The following is a 16,901-nucleotide window of genomic DNA, read 5'->3' as shown; positions in this document are numbered from 1 at the left end:
ATGAGTGTGTATGTGTGAGTGTGTACGTGTGAGTGTGTACGTGCATGAGTGTGTATGTGTGAGTGTGTACGTGTGAGTGTGTACGTGCATGAGTGTGTATGTGTGAGTGTGTATGTGTGAGTGTGTACGTGTGAGAGTGTACGTGCATGAGTGTGTATGTGTGAGTGTGTATGTGTGAGTGTGTATGTGTGAGTGTGTACGTGTGAGTGTGTACGTGCATGAGTGTGTATGTGTGAGTGTGTACGTGTGAGTGTGTACGTGCATGAGTGTGTATGTGTGAGTGTGTACGTGTGAGTGTGTACGTGCATGAGTGTGTATGTGTGAGTGTGTACGTGTGAGTGTGTACGTGCATGAGTGTGTATGTGTGAGTGTGTATGTGTGAGTGTGTACGTGTGAGTGTGTACGTGCATGAGTGTGTATGTGTGAGTGTGTATGTGTGAGTGTGTACGTGCATGAGTGTGTATGTGTGAGTGTGTACGTGTGAGTGTGTACGTGCATGAGTGTGTATGTGTGAGTGTGTGAGTGTGTACGTGCATGAGTGTGTATGTGTGAGTGTGTACGTGTGAGTGTGTACGTGCATGAGTGTGTATGTGTGAGTGTGTACGTGTGAGTGTGTACGTGCATGAGTGTGTATGTGTGAGTGTGCGCACATTTTTACAGGTATGACAGGTATGACAGGTATTACAAGCTGAAGGTGACTTTTCAGGACATTGCCCCATGTCCCCACTTTTCAAAACACTTATAAATCATACAGAGGGAGGTTTTTGGGGGAAAGTAGAAATGCACAAAGTCTCCTGTGAGGGCTAAGTTTAGGTGTAGGGTTAGTGTAGAGCAATAGCACATATAGTGTGTACAGTATAAAAACCATTACGCCTATGAGATGAACCCACTTTTCACAAAAACAAACGTGTGTGAGTGTGCGTGAGAGAGAGAGTGTGTGAGAGAGAGTGTGTGTGAGGGTGCGTGTGTGTGTGTGTGTGTGTGTGTTGATAGTTGATGGTGTGGTTTGTGATCTCGTCTGGTGTTCAGCTTGAGCTCCTGTGATACTGTGAATGTGATCGATCGCTGTCACCATGGAAACAGCGATCAGTGTTGATGTGAGTGTGTCTCAGTGAAGATGTTTATGAACACTGGTGAGAAACATCAGATCTCCTCCGGCGCTCAGCACATCTGGGGGCCGTGTTTAAAGCGGTAGCGCAGTGGGCCAGTGCAAATAAACACATCACAACATCACACACACACACACACACACACACGCAGGATCTGATTCCCCACATTCAGTGTGTCTGGTGAGAGATATGACAGTAATGTGTGTAAGAGCGTGTGTGTGTCCCTCATCAGAGAAAGACATCAGCTACTATATTACACAGTGTGTGTGTGTGTGTGTGTTACTGTCCTGCTTCACCCAGGTTAAAAAAGGTACACTTTGATAATGTACTTAAAGTGCTCTATTTTCACGCACTAATTTTGTACTTAATATACTAAAAATAATTCTTTAGTACGTCTTTAGATAAACTTAAGATCATCTAAGTGTACTCAACTGTGCTATTTTGGAACACCATGAATATGAACTAAAATGCTCTTTTAGCATACTATCTCTATATTTAAATCTATCTTTGTATTCTAAATGTATTTAGTAACCACTTGTAGTACACTTGAGTGTACTAGTGTATAAAAGATTGGTTCAAGTGTTCTACAAGTGGTAACTAAATAAATTTTCTAAATACAGAGATAGTATGTTGAAAGAGCATTTTAGTTCATATTCATGGTTTCCCAAAATAGCACAGTTCAGTTGAGTACACTTAGATGATCTTAGGTTTATCTAAGAAGCACTAAAGAATAATTTTTAGTATATTAAGTACAAAATTAGTGCGTGAAAATAGAGCACTTTAAGCACTTTAGAGCCAGTGTCTCCCTTTGGTCCTGTACTGTACCAGAGTCATCTCTGGACGATGAAGAAGAACACCGTATGAGCAGCAGACCAGCCCAAGATCACATGATCCACTGACAGGAAGTAGAATATGGTCTGCTAGTCGTGAGCCTTAGCTGCGGAGGTCTCTGCTGTATGGGTGGGTTACAGCAGAGGTCATGTGATCTCTCTTGACACCTGTTCAGGTAACAGGATCTTCAGCGGATACGCTCCAATCGTGTGCCGGCAGTAATCCCAGAGTTCCCGCTGTCTAATCCACTGCCCACCATAAATATCAGAGCGTTGCTGTTTGATTGTTTTAATAGTAGCAGATGTGGCACCTTATAAAGCGCCGCGTGTTTGTTTTACTGCCCACAAATGTTCCAGAGATCCGATCGGAGTTCATGTGTGGGAGTGGGAGCGTGGGAGCTGTGTCTGTGTGTGTGTGTGTGTGTGTGTGTGAGAGAGAGTGTGTAAGTGTGTGTGTGTGTGTGTGTGTGTGTGTGCGTGTGTGTGAGTGTGTATGTCTGTGTGTGTCAAGTCACCTTTATTTATATAGCGCTTTTAACAATACAGATTGTGTCAAAGCAGCTTTACAGTATTAAATTGGAAAATAGTGTCTCGATAATGCAGAAGGATAATAGTAAACACAAAATTTTCAGTTAAAGGCAGTTCATCATTGAATTCAGTGATGTCATCGTCCAGCTCAGTTCAGTTTAAATAGTATCTGTGCAATCAAGTCGATGATATCGCTGGAAATGAAGTGTCCCCAACTAAGCAAGCCAGAGGCGACAACGGCAAGGAAGCAAACTCCATCGGTGACAGAATGGAGAAAAAACCTTGGGAGAAACCAGACTCAGCCGGGCGGCCAGTTCTCCTCTGACCAGACAGAACCAGCAGTTTAAATCTAGGCTGCAGCAAAGTCAGATTGTGTAGAGGACTCATCTGGTTCCTGTGGTCTTGTCCCGATGGCCGTCTTGGAGACAGGGTCTTCACTGGGGATCAGTCTCTGGGGCTCATCTAGGTGTCCTGCTGTAGAGGTCATCTCTAGGAGCTGATCCACCATCTGATCTGGATACCGTCTGGATCTGGGTGGATACGGAGACCTCGGAATAAGATAGAAACAGACTAATATTAGCTTAGATGCCATTCTTCTTACGATGTAACAAGTACATCCGGTGTTATTGGGAGTGTTCCCGGTTCCGGTTGACCTAATTAATGCAGCCTAACAATCCTTTAACGGATCTGAATAATAGAAGCGTATTAGTGTATTATGTGTAAGCCAGGTTAAAGAGATGGGTCTTTAATCTAGATTTAAACAGACAGAGTGTTTCTGCTTCCTGAACAGTGTTAGGTAGATTGTCCCAGAGTTTGGGCGCTAAATAGGAAAAAGATCTCCTGCCCGCAGTTGATTTTGGACGTGGAGGACTATAATGCAGTAAGTAGGGGTGTTGAAATTAATCGTTTCTACGGTGCATTACGATGCAGACGAGGACGAATTGTTATCGGCTCACTAATAGACCATAACCGATTATAACGTACTGGCGCTTTTCTGACATCATTTGTCGCATACGTGCTTTGTTGCGGTAGCATACAATAGCAGAGGGAGACGAGACCTAAGTGCGAGTAATTAAAAATGCTCCAACTACTTTAAAAGCCAACATCTGGGCACATTTTGGCTTTTATGCACAACCTGGTTAGCACAACCTGGAGAAGACACACACTGTGTGTAAATCATATCACGCACAAATAAAATATACAGGGGGTAATTCCACTAACTTGAGAAAACACATCAGCCATTTTCACCATGAGCTGTTAACGCCTGTCAGTGCCAATGTGGACCCAGCTCAGCCCAAAATGATACATTCAAGAAGCGTGTTTTCTTTTAGCAGGTAAAATTAAAGGTTCAGTTCATATATCTGACTGCTTGTATTTATTGACAAAATTATATACATGTGAAATAAAATTTAAAATTGAGGATACAGTGCATCATCAATGTATCGCGATATTGAATTGAACCAAATTGATGACATGATAATCGTAATCGAACCGAACTGTGAGACCAGTGTAGATTCACACCTCTAGTAATAAGAGCTCACTCAAATACTGAGGTGCTAAAACATTCAGGGCTTTATAAGTAATTAGTAAGATTTTAAAATCAATACAATGTTTAGTAGGGAGCCAGTGCATTGTTGACAGAACCGGGCTAATATGGTCATACTTCCTGGTTCTAGTAAGAACTCTAGCTGCTGCATTTTGTTTATTAAGCATGCAGAACAGCCACCCAATAAAGCATTACAATAATCTAGCCTTGAGGTCATGAATGCATGAATTAACGTTTCTGCATTTAACATTGAGAGCAAAGGTTGTAATTTAGATTATATTTTTGAGATGGAAAAATGCAGTTTTACAAATATTAAAAAAATGTGGCTTTCAAAGGAAAGATTGCTATCAAACAGCACACCTAGGTTCCTAACTGATGAAGAAGAATTGACAGAGCAGCCGTCACGTGTTAGATAGTGTTCTAGGTTATTACATGCAGAGGTTTTAGGTCTGATAATTAATTTGTTTCAACAATTAATTTTTTCGGAATTTAGCAGTAAGAAATTACTCGTCATCCAGGTTTTTATATTGACTATGCATTCCATTAGTTTTTAAAATTGGTATGTTTCACCGGGCCACAAATAAATATAGAGCTGAGTATCATCAGCATAACAGTGAAAGCTAAAACCGTGTTTCCTGATGATATTTTCCAAGGGTAACATGTAAAGCGTGAAAAGTAACGGCCCTAGTACTGAGCCTTGAGGTACTCCGTACTGCACTTGTGATTGATATGATACCTCTTCATTCACTGTTACGAACTGATGGCGTTCAGATAAGTATGATTTGAACCATGCTAATGCACTTTCACTAATGCCAATAAAGTGTTCTAGTCTATTTAAAAGAATGTTGTGGTCGATAGTGTCGAACGCAGCGCTAAGATCCAGTAGAACTAATAAAGAGATACAACCACAATCAGATGATAGAAGCAGGTCATTTGTAACTCTAATGAGAGCAGTCTCAGTACTATGATACAGTCTAAATCCTGACTGGAATTCCTCACAGATACCATTTTTCTCTAAGAAGGAATATAATTGTGAGGATACTACCTTTTCTAGTATCTTTGACAGAAAAGGGATATTTGAGATCGGTCTGTAATTAACTAGATCTTTGGGGTCAAGTTTTTTTAATGAGAGGCTTAATAACAGCCAATTTGAACGTTTTTGGAGCATATCCTAATGACAGTGATGAATTAATAATAGCCAAAAGAGGATCTATGACTTCTGGAAGGACCTCTTTTAGGAGCTTAGATGGAATAGGGTCTAACATACATGTTGTTGGTTTAGATGATTTAACAAGTTTATACAATTCTTCCTCTTCTAGAGAATGAGTTGAATTGTGTTTGTGTGTATCTATTGGCGCTTTTCCACTGCATGGTACTACTCGGCTTGACACGGTTCAGAACGGCACGACACGGCTCGGTTCGGCTCGGTTTGTGTTTCCACTGCAGTTTAGTATCGCTTTAGAGTGGGCGGGATTATTCATGTGTCGTTATAGTTGCGCCACCTCTACTGCTGTGACTCCTGAAAAAAGTTTTAATTCCGCGTCGCTCCATCACGCTCTCGCTGGATCCGCTCCTCAGCTATCAACGAGAGGACAGTCTGTACTTCCTCAACAGACAACATTACAGCCATATTTTGGTTGGTTAAAAAAGGTGCGCTCAATCAAAACAGTTGCGTTCTATCTTTCGCTGGCTGTGCTGATTTAAATCTAGCGGGTCTGTTGTGTCTCATGCCGAAAGTTCAGTGACGATATTCTCCGGCTAATCAGTGATCAGCAGAGTTTACATGTCATGTTTTGGTAATGGTACGACTCGCTTGGAACCTCGGCCGAGGTGATACTAAAAAAAGTACCAGGTACCAGGTACTGTACCCAGTGGAAAACCCTCCAAAAGTGAGCTGTACTGAACCATACCATGCTGTACCATGCAGTGGAAAAGCGCTACATGTGTGTGTGTGTTGAGGCGTCTTGTGGCGTCTCTGTTGTCTGCAGCTGCACTGGTTTCTCCTGGACTGAGAGGCGCGTCAGTGAGCTGCTGTGCATCAGTTCAGTTCTACTTCAGCTTCATTTGTTTATATTTCTGTTCTGATAAACACCATTAATGATGTTGATTCATGTTGTGAGTTTATTCAGTGTAGGACATGATCCACTGTGGCTTTGTTTATGAGATATTGCTGAAGGTTTGATGATGTTTTCAGATCTGTGAGATTGACTCTCTCTCTGTGTGTGTGTGTGTGTGTGTGTGTGTGTGTGTGTGTGTTTGCAGCATCCGTCGGCAGCAGGTGAAGCGAGTGATCCTGTCTTCGATCATCACAGATTTCTCTGTGCGCATCACAGCAGCCCCAGCTGTAATTTACCGGAAGCCTCTGTCAGCGAATCATGGCCCAGCCGAGGTACGTGTGTGTGTGTGTGATGTTTCAGTGATGCTCTGTCTTCTGTCAGATGAAAGCGTGTGTGTTCAGGAAGGAGTGTTTTGGGAAGTTGGAGCTGCTGGAGAAGCTGAAGCCGCTGCTCAAGCGAGACAAACAGTTTCTCGGTTTTTGCACAGTAATGCTTTAGCCGTGTGTTTGTTTGCTTCGGTGAGGTTTTGACGTCAGCTCCATGCTTGACCTTAAATACTGAAAATCACTAAACAAACAGCCACTGGTTTCACTTTACACAAACCTGGACAGAAAAGCCGTCCAGAGACCATCTGACATGCAGGTTTAGAGCGTCAGGACGGTTATAGTGAATGAAGATCTAAACACGTTCCGTTAGTGGAAGAGCTTTTCACCAAACGCTTTAATCGGACACATCTTTAACTCATGCAGTAATGTTTACGGTTGTCAGGGTTAGCGTTAGCAGCTTTAATATCCAGTGTGTGCCACAGGTGTCTGTTTATTGGCAGCTTTAAATGTGGCTCATCCAATCAGATCTCAGTTAAAGAACTCCCATGATTCTCTCTGTCCGTGTCCTGTATTTGATGATCAGCTGTACGTCTGTTAAAGTTGTAAAATTTAAAAAGCGCAAAATAAAGTGAATCAATGACAGCCGTGTGTCTGTCTGCAGGAAGTGGTGGTGTGCGGTCACAGTCTGGAGATGAACGTGACGTCCAGCCTGGATCTGTTTCTGAGCGCAGACCAGGTGCAGTTACTGCAGCAGCTCCTGCAGGCCAACGTGATGCTAACGAGTGCAGACGACACCGCAGCGGACGTACGGACACACACACAAATACACACATCACACACACTCACTCTCACACACACACACACACACACTCACTCACTCACACACACACACACAAATACACACACACATATACACAATGCACACACACACACACTGCTTTGTTCAATACATTTGTCTATCGTCTACTAAAGACAAAAGTATTCTCAAGTCGTCTAACAGCTTAAAAAACAAAATAACAATATGAGGAATCAAAAAAAACAAAACAGATCGACAGGTGTGATGAGACCATCAGACCCTGATACACACTCACTATCTGTCTCTCTGTCAAGTGTGTGTGTGTGAGAGTGAGTCTGTCTGTCTGTCTGGTGTGTGTGTGTCTGTATGTGCTGTGTGTTTGGTCTCTCCTCTTCCCATCATGCTCTAGTGTTTACAGAGGGGAGGTGCGCGGCGCCTTAATAAAAGCCTCTCAAACACACTCTAATGGAACGGCGCGTAAAAATATTTACGGCAGCGGCCTGTGTGAGGATGGAGGAGAGCGCCTGTCTCTCTCTCTCTCTCTCTTTCTCTCTCTGCATGTCTGTCTCTCTCTGTCTGATGTGCAGCTAAGAGCGTCTGATGGCAGAGTGCCGTTGACATGCTAGCACTCAAACACACACACATCGGTGTTGCGCCTGGGAAACGCTCTGCGTCTCGTTTCTCGTGTGTCTCGTGTGTGTCTCGCGGCGGCCGTGGGTTTGTGTGGAGGTGAGATGCATCTGGATCTGATTGTGGGAGTGATGTTGGGCTGAATCATCTCTGCCTCCCCTGCAGACCCAGAGCGTCACTACCCAGAGTTCACCTGGGTTCAGGACATGATATTTCACAGCCCAGTGTGAAGCGTGTAAGTCATGCCGGAGCACCCTCCAGTGGACACACTCTGCAGAAAAGCTCTTCCTCTGTCCTGCTGTTACACTGTTAACATGTTTATAGCAGCTGCATGAATAATAACACATCAGTTTATGAGACACAGACGACTGAGGAAGCTCAGAAACAAACCTGAGGAAGAGGAGTAGGCCATGAGGAAGAGCAGAAGATCCCTGTCGCTCTTCCTCAGAGCTCAGTCGAGTGTAATGATGTGATGGCTTGTTTGGAATGAGAATGTCTGGCCCGTGAGTTGTTTTGATTGCTGAAGCGCAGAGGTTCCTCAGGGACGCCGCTGGTTCTCTCACAGGTCGCTGGCACTCAGATCGCTTCTCTGGGGTTCAGGGGCCTATTACAGAAAGATCCTAGCTTTAAAATCTTATTTTATGTGTTTGGTAAGCATGGTCATTTCAGTTAGGACCACATTTAGGACAAAAGCTATTACAGAACAGCATTTCCTAAGTGCTTATCTTATCTGAACTACAGATAGGAAAGGGGTATTACAGAAACCTCCTAACTTGATAGAAAATCCTAAAAACTGTCTTAACTTTAGGAACCCCACAGCTGTCCTGACTAAAATAGCACTGTCCAACTATTTTTTCTTCACAGACTCAGCTGTACGGTTAATTTTCTGCTACTCTAGCCCTCTCCCTGTCTTTCTCTTCGTTAGTGAGCGAAGGTGAAGACTTACCAAATAGTGTCGGCTTTGCCTTTTCTACCAAACTTGTCAAAGTTTCAGTTTCCGTGGCACTGAAATTAAAAGCTCGCGGGTTTTGTTTATCCATTGTTTACCTCATCAGCAGCTCCAGTGTTGGTTGCTTGGCAACAGACCTGAGAGTGGATGTAGAACTTGATGCAATTTAAGATTTCCTAACTAGAGATAAGATACGATTTTGTAAGATACAGAATCCCAAATCAAGTTAAGATTTGCTTCTGTAATACGAATTTGCGAAAAATATCGTAAGTTAAGACCTAAGACAAGAAACTTTCTGTAATACGTAGTTTTGCGTGTCTGACCTGTGAGCTGGTTGTGGGACACCTCTCACTTACAAGCGCCGGGAAGGTCACGTGTGTTTTCTTTCTCCCGCTCGCGGTTCTGAACAGAAATAACGCCCGCGTTTGGCTGCTAAACATCTGCTAAGTAGGATGTCGCTGCGGCTAATCTCAAATATTTGTTCGCTCTCAGGGTTGGTGTTTTTAGCCTTCCAGACTATGTTATGAAACTGAATCGTTCTTTTTTCTCTCGGTGCTCGCTGACCTCTCGTACCAGAATCAACTGATAATTGACAGCCAGTCAAAACAGTTCAGCGCTCTGAGTTCAGTGCTGTGCCCGAGACCAGCGGCGTGGCACATTCCCCAATTCACCTCCGAAACACGATCTATTTGAGATCAGTAGCAGCTGAGGCCTTCGCTCATAACGCTTTGTCAGAATTGGCGTGAAACCCCAGATAAAATCATCAGTCGCAGAATTACATAGAAGAGAAACAAATATGGGCAGTGAGGCCGGGCGTCTGACCTGCGGCTCTGGTTTCAGCTCAGGTGCCCGAGGGCAGACAGGTCACGAGGTCACGGTTACAGAAGGGTAACGCGTGTTAACTCGAACCCGCTCCGAGCGCTGCTTGGTTAGGCTGGGCTGAGGAGAGAAAACACGTCTTCCACCTGTATAAGCATGATCACACGTTTAAAATAACAGGTGAGGGGCGAGTGGCTCCTGATTCAGAGCTGTGGATAGTTGTGTAATCAGGAACCAACGTCCTAAACCTTCTCTGCTTATTTTCTTCTTTACTTAATATTTGGCTAGTTGGATGATGCTTTTAGCTACCAATAAGAGTGCTCTACGTTCTGGCCCATGTAGCAAAATAATTTATACATTTTACTATATTTTGTATTGTTAATATTTTATTTAATTTTCTTAAAGGGGTGATGACATGGAAAAAACGAATTTCCTTTGATATTTTGACACAGAAGAGGTCTTGGTATGCTTAATACATCATGCAAGTTTTATAATTTAAAATGGTGTCATCATCAATAAAAAAGCGTTTGTAATAACCCTCAGAAAACGGCTCGTTTAGGGACAAGGTGACGTCAGCTGGGCACACACATTTGCATAAACACGCCTCCGGAGCAAGACCTCGACCACTAGTCGTCTTCTCACCATAGGCCCCGCCCACTGGCGTTCAGTCTCTAACGGTTAACACTTGATCACGCTGAATGCGAGTGTCGTGTCGAGTCAGAAGCTAATCTAAATCCCAATCACTGCGCTGTCTTGTCTGCACTGGGTACAGTACACAGATATGAGTCTGTCATCAGGACAAATGCAGTGAAAGATCGTTCGCTTTGACGTGTTTGGTTTAAACAGCTCGTTGTACAGATATCAGAAGGATCCCAACGTAAGGAGCAAGTGATGGTTTATTTTTAATAGCGTCCCGGATCGTGTCTGAGCATGTTGTTTTGTAATCGAGGCACAGAGTCATGGAGAGTTTGTTGAAAGATGAAGCGGTTCTAGATCTGACTGCAGCTGCAGCACAAACCAGAAGTACATGATTTCATAATGCTTTGTCTGGAAATGACCGTTTTATTTTGATCATGTTGTCAAAACACTCACAATAGTGAGGGCGTTGATAGTGTTTCCTATGCAGTGATGTTAGCCAATCATAACAGCGGCTGATACTGACAAGCCTTAAAGGACCCGCCCCTTAAAACAGGTCGTTTTAGACACAGAGGCTCAGGAGGCTAGAAAATCATTTTTCCATGCATTTTTTTTTCTGTGCAAAAAACTTTATTAACATTATAAGTAAACCTGAACCTTTTATTTCATTAAAATAAAAAATCCATGTCATCAATGTCATGAGCCCTTTAACATTTGTGTAGCTTAAACAGCATGAGCATGACAGCAGAGGCAGCATGGGATCTATTCCCAGAGAACGCATGAACTGCTGAATCTGCACCTTAGGAAAAAACCTCTGCCAAATGCATAAATGTGCATGTAATGTTCATTTCTTTTTTTCTTTTCAAGTTTTAGTTTTTGTTAGCATTCACTCTATCAAAGTTTTAGTTTAGTTGTAGTTTGTATTAATCTTTTCTAGTTTTAGTTTATTTGGGTTTTGTTTTAGTGTTTTAGGGCTGCCAAGTTTCATCCTAGCTGCCATCATTTTAAATTGTTTAACGTTTTGCAGTCATGAAAATGTATTTTAGTTTGTTTTCAGTTTTGTCATGTTAGGTTTTATTTTTATTTCAGCAATGGAAAATGTTTACTTGGCCATGTTTACATGCACAGAATTCCTCCAAAAGCAGCTCAGGCGCATGATCTGTGTCGTTGTTCTGGTGCTGATGGGAATGTGTTTCTATAGTAGCGCAGTGTTTTGTTGTTTGGTGTTTTCGCTGAAGTCACATTTGGGGCGAGCCGCAGCTCTGATGGAGATGAAATGAAACGGTTTGGTCCGTGTGTCCGGTCGGTCTTGCTGTAAACATGGTGGCTGCCAGCGGCTTTATGCTTCAGCAGGCGGTGAATAACTCCAGCGTCTGCCTGCGGTTTCCTCATCGCCCCCCAGAGTCTGAGAGCGCTGCGGTCTCAGAGAGCCACTCTGCCTTCACCTCTCGCTCACCCCGGGCTCCTCACGTCGCTGTTTCTTGTTGGTGTGTAACCAAAGCAAAGCGTCGCTGGGGTTAAAGAGCAACATCATGACCTAATGTTTGAAGTTTAGCTGGTTGAGGGACGCTGCGCTCTGAAGTCACATCGCTGGAACCGATCGCCAGTGATGGTGATCATGGCCTCATGGTCTGGGTTTTCTGATAAAACGAAGTGAATAAATCATTGACTCTCCGTGTGACTGACAAAAGCAGATGTTCAGCAGAATGTTCATGCTGCTCTTTTCCCTACAGTGGAGTCAGACACACTATCTACACTGTATAACTCTAGTTTTATGTGAAAAATGAACCCAAAATCAGTCACGTAGCTCTCAAATGTCAAACAGGTTTGATATCAGTGACACTAAATGTGTTTCTTCTCAAAGTTGTGCAGATTTGGATCAAAATAAGGGCTAGTAAATGATGATAACAGCATGTCTTTATTAATATGGTGTATGAATGTTTAATGAGCTTACAGTGATTCATATGATTTTTTATTTTATTTAGCAAAAACATTCAACACGCTGAAATGATTGTGAATCTGACGTGTGTTGGCCTGATGTTAAATCTGAATTGTTCTGTCAGTAGATGAAAGTGTGAGTGACTTTCACCTTTATTTCTACAGTACTTTATACAGTAGACCGTGTCGAATGAGCTTCCCAGTGATAAACATGAAAATAGCAGAATCAATGACGGAAAACTAGTGTTGCTTTCGTCAACGAAAATTATGACTAAATATCGTCGTCAACGAACCTTTATCACGTGACGAAAACGAGACGAAACGTAAATGCTGGTCATGTGACGATGACGATAATTAAATATATAATGCAATATTGTTGACGAATAAAAACAAGACTAAATGTGGTTTACAAAATAAAAACTATGCTAAAATGTCTCTTAATTTTCGTTGACTAAAACGAGACGAAACGAAATGTTATAACGTTATTTCGTCTCATTTAGTCGCGTTATTATTATTATTTTGCAGTATTTCTGTTTCCGGTGTCTCGCTTCAGGTCGCACTGCGCAGACGCCGGCGACGTCACTTCCTCTAGCCCCACTCGCGGCATTATTTAGAAGACGACAACAAAGAAAGTTAAGTCTGACACAGAGAAAGGGACCGATGGCCGGCCAGCCAGGGTTCGTCTTTGGGAGATGTGTGTGTACTTCTAACATGTTTGGTTGGTAAAATAAATGTTGTAAATTCAAATCAGAGCGTCTTCCGTGTCTGGAATGGATGTATTCTTGAGTCTGTAAGGTAACAATAATTTAATAAGATAACCTTGTTTGAAATGGGTTTGGCTAAAAGAAAATTTTGGTTTTGTCTATACTACTAGATACTTATACTATATTGACTGGGTTAAATAGAATTTTATTACTAAAAAGAGACTAAAATACAATTTTCATTGATGAAAACTAGACTAAAATGTCATCAGTTTTCGTCGACTAAAACTAGACTAGACTAAAAAGAGTATGAACGTGACTAAAACTAATAAAAACTAAAATGACAGCTTCACACAAAGACTAGACTAAAACAGGCCGCCAAAAACACTAACGGAAACTCAACTTTGTTTCAGTTCAGATTCTGCAGTAAAACTGCTCTAAAATTGTATCATCATTCAGATTCAGTCAGTTCAGTGTTGGTTCAGTTCACATAGGGCTGCACAATTAACGTGACCCCACAGGTCACCGTCTGACCCCTGGAGCGCTGTGGACTCTGTTTTCACTCTTGTTTTTCTCATTTTCACAATGTTGTTGGATTCCCCGTGTTTTTGCCAGCAGAACCGGCAACAGTGACTCACCGGCCTCGCTGCAGGTCTCTCAGATCCGCGTGTCTGTTTGCTGAACCTGCGCAAGCAGAACCGAGCGGCAGAGAAAGCGTTTTTCTACTTTCTCTCCCACGTTTGTAAAGGGTCTCTGATGTCCGCTCGCTCCTGCAATGTGTGTTACGCAGGAGAATTAACCCGATGAGACGTGTCCCTCTGTTACGCCACTGCATGGGGTCGCGACCCATCGGCGTCTTTGTTGTGGTTGAGCTGCAGAACAGTCGTCGTGTGTTTGGGGTCTCGGGGCTTTGATGCACAGGCGGCCATCACGTCTCTGAGCGAATGCGACTTCACAGGAAGCAGAATGAGGCCGCTGCACTTTATGGCGCTCGTTTTAAGTGATTTTGGTTTCTTCAAAGGGAGTCTGAGATTTGAGGAGAATATTCTTTGGCGCTGAGCTCTGAGCACATGAGGTTTCTCATGAGATGGAACAGCTTCTGAACTGGATCTGACCCTCCATCAGCCATGCAGCGTGTGTGTGTGTGTGTGTGTGTGTGTGTGTGAGTGAGTGAGTGAGTGGCCACGTCTTATTCACATGCCATACCATCCAGTGAAGCCCACCTCTTTAGCCCCGCCCACTGCAGATCCTCAGATATTTTGAGCTTGTTAAAGGTCTAATTCACCCAAAAATGAAAATTACCCCATGATTTACCCACCCTCAAGCCATCCTAGCTGTATATGACTTTCTTCTTTCAGACAAATTCAGTCGGAATTATATTTAAAAACGTCCTGGCTCTTCCAAGCTTAATAATGGCAGTGAATGGATGTTATTTTTCAATAGTCCAAAAGAAGTCTAATAAAGCGCATCCATCCCTAATAAAAAGTGCCTCACACGGCTCCGAGGGGTGAATAAAGGCCTCCTGAAGCGAATTGATGTGTTTTTGTAAGAAGAAATCCATATTTTAAACTTTATAAACAGTCATTTCTAGCTTGCGCTAACTGTTGTAGTATAAGCTTTTGGGTAAACTATCCCTTTAATTAATGGTCTGTTTGCATATGTGTCCCTGGAGCACAAAAGCAGTCATCAGGAGCACATTTGTAGCAATAGCCAACAATACATTGTATGGGTACATATGTAGTGGGTGGTGATGGCGCAGTGGATAAGACACATGCCTTTGGTGTGAGAGACCCGGGTTCGAATCCACTGTGAGACACCAATGTGTCCCTGAGCAAGACACTTAACCCCTAGTTGCTCCAGAGGCGTGCGACCTCTGACATATATAGCAATTGTAAGTCGCTTTGGATAAACGCGTCAGCTAAATGAATAAAAATGTAAAAATGGGTCAAAATTATCAATTTTTCTTTTATGCCGAAAATCATTAGGATATTAAAGGGTACCTATTATGCCCCTTTTTACGTAAAATAATGTATGTAAAATAAGTCTCTAATGTGAGCTTCAAGAGCTCAAGCTCCACATTAACGGGGGGAGGGGGAAGTGGTGTGTGGCCAAGTATGGTGACCCATACTCGGAATTTGTGCTCTGCATTTAACCCATCCAAGTGTACACAGTGGGCAGCCAATGCTGCGGCGCCCGGGGAACAGTGCTAGCCTTTGCAAATAAACATTTCACTATTAATACAAACCTGTTATCTTTACAGAAAACTACTGTTTCAAAGTCAGTCATCTGATTATACTGTGCATAATAAATTTGCGTTTATGAATTACACAGACGGGGAGCACGGTGGGATAAAAATAACAACATAGCTGGTCTCATGCTATCACAAACTTTATAAGTCCCACTCGTGATTGAGTTCAACGTCTTCAAGCGATCGACTCACATTGCTCTCATATGCAACTTTTAACTACCACGTTCCTATTCACGATCATTGTGGCAGCACTTGAAGGCAGTATCAGAGAAAACACACTTATAGCTTTAGCTATAATATGCTTTAGCAATTTAGCTATGATAGCTTTAGCAATTAGCCTAACAGAGTGCCAAGGAGCTCTTTCAGAAAGGCAATTTGGAAAACAAACGCCTGATACTTACTTTGTCTGGAGCTGACGTTCGTGCACGAAGCGTTGGTATTGATTCATAAACGTTTAGAGGATTCATAAACATTACTGATTTTTCCGGGATATTTCCTTTGAAAATGAAATTTAACCACAGTGTCCTCTGCTCAGATGAGATTATGAGATTATGGAGACTCCTATGTTTATTAGTGCATCCCAAAATGCAACACTTGTAAAGCCTCTTTGGCGTTGATATATATATATATATATATATATATATATATATATATATATATATATATATATATATATATATATATGATATATATATATATATATATATATATATATATGATATATATATATATGATATATATATTGATGTATATATCTCCAGTAATGGCGGACCGCAGCTTCTCACTCAGGGCTGTGTTTATGCTAATAGGGCAGACAGCGTCACTAATGGGCGGTGACAGAGGGAGAATTTGAAACCGCTCGTTTGGAGAGACTGTTTATGATTTATTGGTTTTATTTAAAAATGAGTTGGTGGTTCTCTTTCAAGCATACGTTTCGGTCTCTCACTATGGGATATGCCTCTTCCGCGTATTCCTCAGAAGCCCTATTACATTACGCCAGCCCCAATTAGCTGGCAGACGTGACGCTGTGTCTGGGAGTGGCCTCCCCACCCCTCAGTATAAAGGAGCGACATAACATCACTACAACATTCAAAAACCTCTTCTCGCTTCACACCAGAAGCCTTAACGAACTCTCGGACGAACGACTGGCCACCACGCCGTTTTTTCGCCTGACTCCTTCAATTTTGCACTTCAGCCGATAGCAAGGTGTGTTCGATACTATGATGGCTGCAGCAATGCAGACTGTCCCGGCTAGTGAGGGAGATGCTGTGCGACTTTGTTCATGCAGGAACAAAATTTCATGCAAAGACCAGGTCAGCTCTGCATGTCTTGGGCTGAAACATGCCCAAATGCGATCGAGAACCCCGGTTCCTGTGAACGCTGCACACGCTTCACTATGAAGAGCCTTTGTCGCAGGCTAGCACGGCAAGCTAGCCTGTCAGGCCACGATCCCCTCATGTCACCTAGCCCCGTTCCAGCTGCCACTCTGCAGGTATCCATCCCTGTAGAGCTGCCCACCACGGCAGCTTTATCATGGAGTGAACAGCTTGACGTTTGCGTCTCTCTGCCCAGTGTGTTCAGCATGGATGAGGAAGAAGACGCGCTCGATTTCGAGAAAGAGGGACAATCGGACTTTCTTCTCTCTGAAGAAGAGGAAGATTTTGAGGACTCCCCTTTCCTCCCACCTGCGCACGCAGCACAACCCCTCGCCGTGACGGGGACCACGGAAGATGCGGACGGGGCACCACCCCCGCTACTCAGTGTGGATCTGCAAGATGTGTGCAAACG

At 43.0% G+C, this 16,901-nt stretch overlaps 1 protein-coding gene across 1 annotated transcript in view; it reads left to right on the top strand.

Moving 5' to 3' along the window:
* Window positions 1–16,901, top strand: part of vps13b (vacuolar protein sorting 13 homolog B) — a gene marked incomplete at its 3' end in the record, with an annotated part of 144,926 nt that overhangs the window by 87,749 nt on the left and 40,276 nt on the right. The window contains 2 exon segments of the mRNA XM_079445862.1: window positions 6,276–6,402; window positions 7,058–7,201. Of these exon segments, the coding sequence (XP_079301988.1) occupies window positions 6,276–6,402; window positions 7,058–7,201 (271 nt within the window).

The sequence above is a fragment of the Barbus barbus genome (genome assembly GCF_936440315.1).
Source record: "Barbus barbus genome assembly, chromosome: 21".
NCBI lineage: Eukaryota > Metazoa > Chordata > Actinopteri > Cypriniformes > Cyprinidae > Barbus > Barbus barbus.
The sequence above is the reverse complement of the archived record's forward strand: the minus strand, read 5'-3'. Positions and strand labels throughout refer to the sequence as shown.